Genomic DNA, 10631 nt, shown 5'->3' with positions numbered 1-10631 from the left:
CATTTCATTTGATGAATATGTGATTTCATAGAAGTTTTGATTGTTTCCTAATATAAAGTATTAATCATAATTAATGAACACTATTTATATTTCATAAATATTCAAATCAAAATAAATGAACTCCCGTCATTTCTATAAATATCTCAATTAATTGGGTTGCAAGGGTTGTACAAATACACAAGGTTGTAAAATAAATATGTTTGTTGAGCTCATATTTGTACTTCTTTGTAGGTATATGTATAAGTTACTAAAAGAGATTCACAACCAAAAAATAATGACAAAGAATCTAACAGGAGAAAGTTATATATTGAAATCGTTTTTGCAATAGTAACAAATCTACGTGTCCAGAATATGAATGATGTTGATAAATATTTGGTTGACAAATCTATTAACACAAAGACTCTTTGATTTGATGTTGAACTTTGATGGAACGATAATGCTAATAGTTATAGCATTTGATATATTTGTATTAATCGTGGCATCTAAATCAGCTTTTGGTACTAGCGGTCGTATTTTGGACTCATTTAGAAGCTTTTGAGTCCAAACGATAGAGGCCTTTATATGTAAATAAAGTTGGTTGGAAGAGAATCACAACGGGATTCAAACGAACGAATATTTGTATTATGTTCTTGAAGAAGGTAAATAAACTTTGTAAATTAATTTGATAACAATTGTTCTTTTTTCATACTTATCTATACTACCTTATAAACCAGATTTATCAAAACTCTTAAAAATAATTTTTAATGCACAAAGTACTATACATTTATGCACAAAGTCTTAAAAGTCTTAAAAACAACTCATAATGGATTAAATACTACTACTTTATGCATTTAGTTTTAAAATCTCTTAATCTACAATTAAAATAAAATCTAGTAGAAGTTACCAATGCACATTATTATCTTTTCTTTTCATGTTCTCAAAATATGTTTGACACCTTTCACGCATGCATTCACCCTCTCATACCTTTATGTCTTCTTCTCATCCCCCAAAGTGAGATTCAAACTGATATTCACTAGGAGTTACTAAAAATTTCCCCATTCATCTCTCATTCAATTGCTCTAGAGTCTCGCTCTCTTGATTATTTGCTCTTGGTGTAAATCGAACACATTTGTGGAGTCGTTTAAATATGTAAAAACCAAGTGTAACTTATATCTTCGTTAAATCTTCTCTAATAAAACCAGTGAAACTTCAAAATCGTTAAAATTCACGGCTCTCGTCGCATTGCGCGAGTACAAACTAGTATATTCTTAATACATTGTTTAATTTTCGTTTTTGAACTGTAGATAACATAAACAACCTCAAGGCGAAGGCAACATTGGAGTATGAGAGACCCAAAACGGACATACTCAATGTATTATCTATCATTCAAACTTTTGAAATTTGTTTCTAAGACTTAAAGATTTAAATATATTTTGGATGATTGTAATAAATTCATTGGATAATACTTTTAGTAACATTTATGGTACTCAACCCAACTCGCGTTATCCCGCAAGAATTGGGTTGGGTTATACTTTGGAATGAGTTTGGTTGAGTTGGGTTGGGTTACGATTTTTTATACCATCATAATTGAGTTAGGTTGTATAAATGTCATAAACCACCCAACCCAACCCAACCTACATACACCACTAATAGTGTTTTGTAGAAAACGAACAATTTAAAAAGAATTTTGACCTACGGTATAGCAGTGTCATTCACGTCAATATTAGATAATAAAAATAAACATTTTTTTTCTAATTTGACATGATAAATGTGTTTTTCAAAAATATGTTAGCAAAATAGGAATCGAATAAATATTTTTTTTGTTATGCGATCCATCCTTTTAGGAAAAAGGACAATTTGTTTACACCATGTATTTTGAAGAGGGGTTTGATGTTGAAGTTGCCAAATCATTTCAACATTCTAAATCAAGTCAAGACGGTTCTAACGTGTTCCGACCACATATATATCTTAAGACGTGTCCTTTAACTGTCTATTCAAATATTCATATCTTATCTCGTATGAATACCTTTCACCGTTTTAGAAAATTTGTGCTTACATTATGATAAATGATCGATGTCTATTCATTACCTTATCTTTAGTCTTTTAAGATTAATTCTTTCAATATATATATATATATATATATATATATATATATATAATGATCCTCATACCAATATCTTTAATGATACATTAAAAACGTGGGATTTTGAAAAAAAATCCGTATATGTTAGATTTCAGATTATACTTGAACATTCACATTCACATTCACACTTTAGTTTTAAGACCTAACACGACTTCGCTTTCTAACCCATGTTTTTCTTGCCCATCTCCTTAATTGTAGCAAGCATTTCTTCTACTTGTTCATTTTCTCACTCGATTGTCTTATCAACATTGTGGCTGACGATCGTGATCTCATAAATGGGACCATCGACGTGACTTGTTGATGTATTAAGGCGTACCCAAGGATTACAGGAACGTTTTTTTCTAACAGTTTTAGGTGGAGACAAATTAAATGGTGTTTAATATATGTTTTATAAATATGTGATTTTTAATATAATAAAGATAGTTAAAGTAAAAAACAAGGATGTGATTATTATCATACAAATACTTAAAATGAACAATACAAAAATATTTGGTAGTCAGTCGCTATTGATAATTTATATTATGCTTTTTGTAAATTTATACCAAAATATGTTATATTATTTAAAGGACTTATTTCTCAAATATGAAAACTCGAAGATACATATATACTATATTATAAAGCATTTGATAAAAATCATTTGATAAAAACTGTTAAAAACCATTTTTTATGCATAAAGTATTGTATATTGATGCATATTACTTAAAATTCAAGATTACAAGTAAATTATGCATAAATACAACTTATTAAAACTCGATGTTTGAATTCATATAACTAACCGTGGATAAAAATAATAAAATAGAGGATAAACATCTTAGTTTAAAATATAAAAAATATAAAATATTATTAGGATAATTATCGAGTTCAAACAAAATAATTAATTATTACCTTTATAAGAAAATTATATTATTAAACCTAAATTAAAATTATAAAAAAATTGAATTAGAAAATTACACAAAAAATAGAAATTTTAAATAGTTAATTTGATACAAATGTCGATATATTTTTGTTAAATTTTTATGACATCTTCAAATTTATATTTTATTAAAAAATAAAAACATTATCGCTTTTTCAAAATCACATAAGATCATACTATAACATCGATTGAGATAAAGAACAAAATGAAATATTAAAATCAAGATGTACCTCGCTGCATTGTGCGAGTACCCTTCTAATATATATACATATTGGAAATTTAATTAAGAAAAACTAAATATTGTGGGAAGGTAAGAATATAAGGCTCATATGTGATTTAAAAAACCTGTTTGAAGAAACACATGTGAACTCATATGAATAATCTAAAACGTTCATTCATATACGTATTTTCAAATAGATTTTTTTATATGATGTACGTAAACCTCTTCTTAATGTTTCTTTCTAACCATCTCATAATATTTATTCTTCCTTTTTGAACATGTCTTTATTGTAACTAACCAAAAGCTTTAAATAGTTATTTCATAACCTTTGCCCAAACCACCAAGAAAATAAGTCTACTGTACGACATGATCTCAAGAGTTGCAGCGGAAATCAAGTCTACTATTGAGATGTATTACAATACTAGAAATAAAGTCTACTACTAAGGGTGTGTTTGGTTTGCAGGAATGTTTTTGAGGGATTTGGATTCCCATGAGGGATTTGGATTGGATTGGATTGGATTTAAAATCCATCCTGTGTTTGGTTTGCAGGATTTGGATTGGATTTGAAATCTTTTCCTCTGTTTGGTTTGTAGGATTTGGATTTGGATTGAGATTTTTTTTTGTAATTATTTTAATCGCCAATTCTCTTTCATTTTCTTAAATCTATCTATTTAACCAACAAACCTAAAAATTTAACAAACCTTTTCATCCAAAATGCATATTTAATCAACAAACATTTTCATCCAAAATGCATATTTAATCAACAAACCTTTTCATCCAAAATGCATATTTAATCAACAAACATTTTCATCCAAAATGCATATTTAATCAACAAACTTTTTCATTCAAAATACATATTTAATCAACAAACATTTTCATCCAAAATACATATTTAACCACCAAACTCGGTAAACCAAAATACAAATTTAACTACCAACTTGTTCTTTCAAAAGCACACATTTACCCACCAAAATTTACCCACATTTAACTACCAACTTATTCTTTCAAAAGCACACATTTACCCCCCAAAAATTTCATCCATCTAAAACCCAATCGACATAAGCTTCCCTATCCGCTTCTTGGAATTCCAAAAATATGTTCACCTTTTCAGGATCGTCTCTTATCAATGAAATTGCTTTAAACTTATCTCGTTGGGCCAACGTCTGCATTTTTAATATCTCAGGAGTGACCATCGAACGTTTCTTATCAAGTTCGTCTTCTCGTTCTACACCCCTGCTAAGTTTATTCGCCATTTTCTCCAAAGTTTCTCCAAAGTTTCTCCAAGTTTAGTAACCGCATTACTAAATCCGTCAGCCATGGGATCTACTCGACGTTTTCTCTTCTTACGACGCGCAGTTGAAGTTTCTTCAGATTGCATATTTGCATTCCCACCTTGAACATTGCTAGTTGCCATTACGTCATCGGACTTGTCATTCATGTCTTGTGTTTGATCTTCTGTACGCGCTTCCTGTTCCGCCTCAACAAAATCTCTTGCTCTATTTCTTGTGGCACGATCTTTTCTGAATACAATACAAAGATCCTCATAAAAAGAATATGGTTTGTTCTTCCATTTTCCCGCCCCTTTATGGACCTATTTCATAATAGATATTATTAAATATACATATAACTATGATTATATATTATGCAAATATAAATAGCAAGTTCTTTTTAGCATGTACCTGAAGATACGACTCCCAAACTTGGTCTTCCGCAACGACACAATGCTTCACACTATCGTATCCGAAGCCACTAGTATATGAACCATTWATCATGTCATGCACAATAGTCCAATCTTTCTTCATTATTTTTAACTTTGATTCGATGTGTGGTTTCCCTAAAATCCAGGAGCCCGACAAAGATTCTTTTAACGATTGTTCAAGAAATGTTAAATAACCCGATTTAAAGCCATTATCGGCTTTAAATGCTCCCATATTCACCATAGTAAGTAAAGCTTCAACGAGTTTTGTTTCTTCAATATTCGTCCAAACTCTATAATTTCTATTTTGACTCGTCATACCTACAAACATAAATGAATCAAAAGTATAACGACATTTAATTATCCATGTCCAAACTCCATAATTTCCATTACAAAACAAACATTAGATTTCAACAAACATGGCAAGTATGAGTTAAACAAACATTAAGGATGAGTTAAACAAATATTTGAATTATACAAATTAATTGGTAGCATTCCAAGAAGCAAACATAGATTGTGCTAAATTGTCCCTAAATGTCGTCCAATCATTTGAAGTACCAACAACATTTATATTATCTCCGTCTTCGACTCCATGGTCTCCGGTTCCCTCATCCACTTCACCGTCATTGTCAAGTGGATTTACTGGCATTTCTTGCATTATAAAATTGTGGAGGAGACAACATGCCATGATGATCCTAAGAAACCCTCTCCATTTGTGTATCCGGCATCAACCAAGTAATAACCTAGTAATAAATTAAGTTAATAAATCATCAAAACTTAACTTGTTAATATATAGTAAACTATTGTAAACTATATCCGGTCTTGGAACTTTTAATCCATGAGGCCTAAGAAAAGCATCTCGAAGCACTCGACCATCAGCAGCCGACCCCTCCCATCCCGGTAAGACATATATAAATTGCATATCTTGTGAGCACACCCCTAGCACGTTTGTCGCAATTTCATTTTTTTCTTGTTCTATATCTAGGTTTGTCTTCTTCTGGAACTATACATTTTATGTAGGTTCCATATAAAGCTCCTAGACAATTCTAGAACCAAGAAAATGAAGATCATTATATTTTCATAATAATTAGACTTATTTAGAAATAAGTAAATTTTAAAAAAGAAGTAGAAACACCTTAAACCATTTCCATCTTTGATCGGTAGAGTTATCGGGAACAGGTTCATGTTTCTTAAGCAATCGTGGATGTAACCTTATTACGGCATCGCACACTCGAGCAACAACTCTACTAATTGTTTCTCCCGAACGATGAAAACGACATATCATAACCCSATTCTTAACATTGTGGGCAATAATATGAAGAAACATGGCAACTTGTTCTTCAATATTCATAAACCTAGTTGTTCTTAACCCTCCGTATGTTCCAACCATGGCACACAACTTTTTGAAACACGCTCGAGTCATCCTAATTTGCGAGATGGACATAGTGTCACTCTCATAAATATACCTATGCATTATTGAGGATCGGTCCACATTTGAAGAATGGTATCCAATTTGTTGTTCATCCTTTTGTCTTTTAACCATAGTCATCCAAAGGGAGACAACATAGAATAGAATAACATTGACAACTATCTTAAACCATTCCAATGACTCTTGTCTCCTTTGCCTATGTAAACGTCTTCTTAAACTAAGACGATCCATTTCCTGTCCAATTTCCCAAATTGTTAAACATATACTCTCATTGATGCTAAATTGTTAAACATATACTCTCTTGAGTATCTTATTATGTWKTGTGCAAACTTTARCATAAACGGCAATTGTGACTTGTGACTGCAATTTAAAGTAACTATTGGATGGTATAGCTGAAAATAATGATGATATGGAGACTTGAAGAAGGAACAAGAAAGAAAGTAAAGATATATTAACATAAACTTTAACAGAAGCCAATATAAATTTAATGGTCTTCCTACTTCAACCATAAAATTCTTCCTATTTTTTAATCTTACGTTACCTATTTTCCCAATGCCATCATCATAAACTATTGAAAATGTTTGATCCATGAAATTCCTCCTATTTTGTTGCCATTATTAGACCATGCATTCCAACTTGACTAAGAATTGATGAGGCACAATGTGAAAACAATTAAGCAGTAAGCATTTGGATCAAACAACCATCCACATGATGCAAGGGTCTCTTGTATATCAAATTTAGATGTTGTGAGCATGAAAAACATATAAAAACACCCCTTCATCTGGTGCAAACAGGGRAAAAAGAAATGCAAGTACATACAAATATATAAAAGTTTAAAACTGCAGAATCCACCAATTTCCATTGACCATCATCAGCACAACAACAACTACCCTTTTGTTTTGATCATTAACAGCAGCTTTGGTTGAAATGCATGTTATCCCACTGATGTATAGCAATTAAAAATCGGAACAAAATATGAAATACAAATCGGAACATTAAACGAAACAGCATATGAACTAAATCGGAACAGAATATGAAGTACCCTTATGTATTTGAAGTACAAATCGAAACAGAATATGCAGAAATCGAAGTACAAATCGGTGCATTAATCGTATTGTGAAGTCGTAACATAAATCGAAGTAAGTAGAAATTACCTGTCTTCGGCGATGGAGACGACCACGGTGGGAGAAAGCGACAGTGGGAGAAAGCCGGAGACGACCACCATGGGAGAAAGCTACGGAGCCGGCGATGTTTGAGGTTGGAGCAGACAGCGATGTTGGAGGCTGGAGGAGATGGTCAGGGATGAAAATGGAGGATGCGATGGAGACGAGACCTAGGGCAAGATTTGGAGGATGCGATGGAGACGAGACATAGGGCAAGATTTGGAGGATGCGATGGAGACGAGACCTGGAATCCCACGGGAATGGATTTTACAAAACCCGTGTCCTTTCAAAGGATTCTAAAATCCACCGGTCACGGGATTGTTAATGAATCCCAGGATTTTAAATTTTATCAATCCTACAAACCAAACACAAGATTGGAATGGATTTTAAATCCAAATCCCTCCAATTCCATTCCATTCCTGCAAACCAAACTCACCCTAAGATTTTTTTTCTCTTGCCTTTACTAGAACTCTCCATAGGATCCTTCCCTAAAAAGATTTTCGGTTTTATAAAAACGAGGGTTAGATCAAAGGTCTAGTGAATTCCCTCTACTAGGGGTGCTCAAAAACCCGACCAACCCGATCAACCCAACTCAACGCGAAATAACCCAACCCGAAACAACCCGATGTCTAATCGAGTTGTAAAATTGTCAAACCGTAGGTATTGGGTTACTATTATTTGAACTCAACCCAACCCGATATCCTTTTATTTCTTGGATTTAATATGATTATTGAATTTTTATTAATATATACATTAGACAATTACACTATCATGTATGCTTTTCATATACACATATTTTCAATCTATTCACATCTCTATATAACTCATTCGTATATATGTTCAGTAACTATGAACATATATATGTAAATTGAGAACATTAACTGAATGTGATATATGTAAGAAATATAGATAAGTTGTATCAAATGGTTGATGATGAAAAATAAATTATGAGTAGAGAAATAACATATTCAAGGTTAGAAGAATATTTTAATGAACCAAAGTATCAACCCGATCAACCCGTACGGGTTGGGTTGTACTTTGGTTTGGGTTGGGTTAAGATTTTTCAAACCGCAAGCATTGAGTTGGGTTGTTCAAATGTTTTCAACCCGATCAACTCAACCCATGAGCACCTCTACCCTCTACCAACAAAATCCACACCATAAACAATTTTATAAATCATAAATATTAGCAACATGAAATTATAAAACACCCAAACCTGTCGCAACAATTGAACACATAAAAGTCACGCACACGTGTGATTAATCAATCGGACTCACACTTGCCCTTATAATAAGCAACATAAATCGAATGCATGTGCTATGAACGGGTACACACCTTCCTAAGTTAAGCATTCCCAAGCACACACTTGCAAAAGGAAACATGCTTAAATACTAAGTTCAATAATAACATTTCCAACACGTAAGAAAGTATTAAAAACTTTTCTCATGAAAACTGGATATTATTAGTAAGAGTCGTCGCCCTCACTTACCGGGTAAGACTCTTGGTCCTTGTCTCGCTCTTATCGGGTAAAATTCTTGGTCTCTACCATATTTATCTTGTAAGGTAATGTGACTTGGTGTTCACTTACCCAAGTAAGAGTTTGGTAAACGGCCCCCTTATTAAAAAATGTGACTTGGTGTTCACTTACCCAAGTAAGAGTTTGGTAAACGGCCCCTTATTAAAAAAATGCAACCACATCGAGTCAACTAGGCATGGCAACAGTGCGTGGATGGGGCGGGTTTTGTAATCTCTGGCCCCGGTTTGTAGTAACATCCCCCGACCCCGGTCCCCGGGGGGTATGGGGATTAACATCCCGTCTCAAGTCAAACTTCTATCAATCCCCGGTCAAACCCCTTAAATAATATCTGTTAGTTTGATTCTACCGGGGATCTCCGGCCCTGCCCCGGCCCCGGTTTGAGTAACATTATCCGGCCCCTGTTTGAGTCTACCGGTGATCCCCAGAACCCGTTTTAGTGGGGAATCCCCGTCCCTGTTCGAATCGGGTGAACCGGGTTCTCCAACGGATTGGAGCAAATCACCATTCCTAGACTCAACTCATTAAAAAATGCAATCACAAAGTCATATTCTATTATTTTTTCAAAATAAAGACCAGATCAATTAAAAACAACCAAGTAAACAAGGAAAAATGTATCTATCTCTAACTTTTTCTTTTGTACTAGAAGGGTGTATACCTACCCCTTATTATATTATATGGATGGATTTGTTAAAGGCACTTTTATATATTATACTCCTTTTCACATGTATCGACATTTTTTTTTTACATTTTAATGTATGTTTTAACTTAATTTTGACTTATATAAAGGGGCATCGTGTGAGAAGATAAGTTATGATAAGAAACGTAAAAAGAGATTTAAATCTTTGATCGATTTTAATCTCATGTCCACACATTAATTGTGCTTTAAAATGAAATTGATCTAGTACATCCCGGTACATTTCATTAGTTTTGACATTTAATTATGATTATACCAATAATAAAGATGTTCTTTACAACTCCAACCATAACTCTTTTTCTCTCCGAAATCCAACGTATGTATTACAATGCATTGCATGTAACATCATCCTATGATAAAGGACAAACGACATCGTAATATTGCTAGGGTGTGCGCACACCACAAAGCCAAATTGCTTACGGCGCCGCTGTTTCTCACTTATTTTTCCTCGTCCACTCACTCCATCACACACGTGCGTTAATACACAATTTTATAGTGTTATGTTTTGTTCACCTTCTTTTATCAGTATTTTCCATAATATAAAAGAAAAATAATTTATTAATTAAAGGTTCTAAAATTTTCCTATCGACAGAACCAATTTAAAGTGATGATCATAAATAGATATAAAGTAACTTATCGAGGAAATGTTGGAAATTTTCTAAAGCATATAATAATTTTTTTTATTATCCTAGATATTCAATCCGCTATGCAAGCCGACTAATCCCAAGGCAGCCACCTGCTTTGCAGATAGCCCGGAATCACAACATTTGAACATTCATGGCTACAAGAGAATTTTTATTCTTCATTGGATTTGAACATGAGACCTCCTGGTGTTTTTAATCTTTGGAGTCAAACTT

General features: G+C 32.9%; 1 protein-coding gene across 1 annotated transcript; it reads right to left on the bottom strand.

Moving 5' to 3' along the window:
- Positions 1-4480: 4480 nt before the first annotated feature.
- On the bottom strand, positions 4481-5600 carry LOC112524784 (uncharacterized protein At2g29880-like). The gene is made up of 3 exons (XM_025134737.1): positions 5510-5600; positions 4935-5272; positions 4481-4846 (listed from the first exon to the last, which is right to left on the bottom strand). The coding sequence occupies exons 1-3, from the start codon at positions 5598-5600 to the stop codon at positions 4481-4483; spliced, it is 795 nt and encodes a 264-aa protein (XP_024990505.1).
- Between the last annotated feature and the right edge of the window lie 5031 nt (positions 5601-10631).

This window comes from Cynara cardunculus, assembly GCF_001531365.2.
Source record: "Cynara cardunculus var. scolymus isolate 2C chromosome LG 13, CcrdV1, whole genome shotgun sequence".
Taxonomy (NCBI): Eukaryota; Viridiplantae; Streptophyta; class Magnoliopsida; order Asterales; family Asteraceae; genus Cynara; species Cynara cardunculus.
This window is presented reverse-complemented; position numbering and strand designations above follow the sequence as displayed.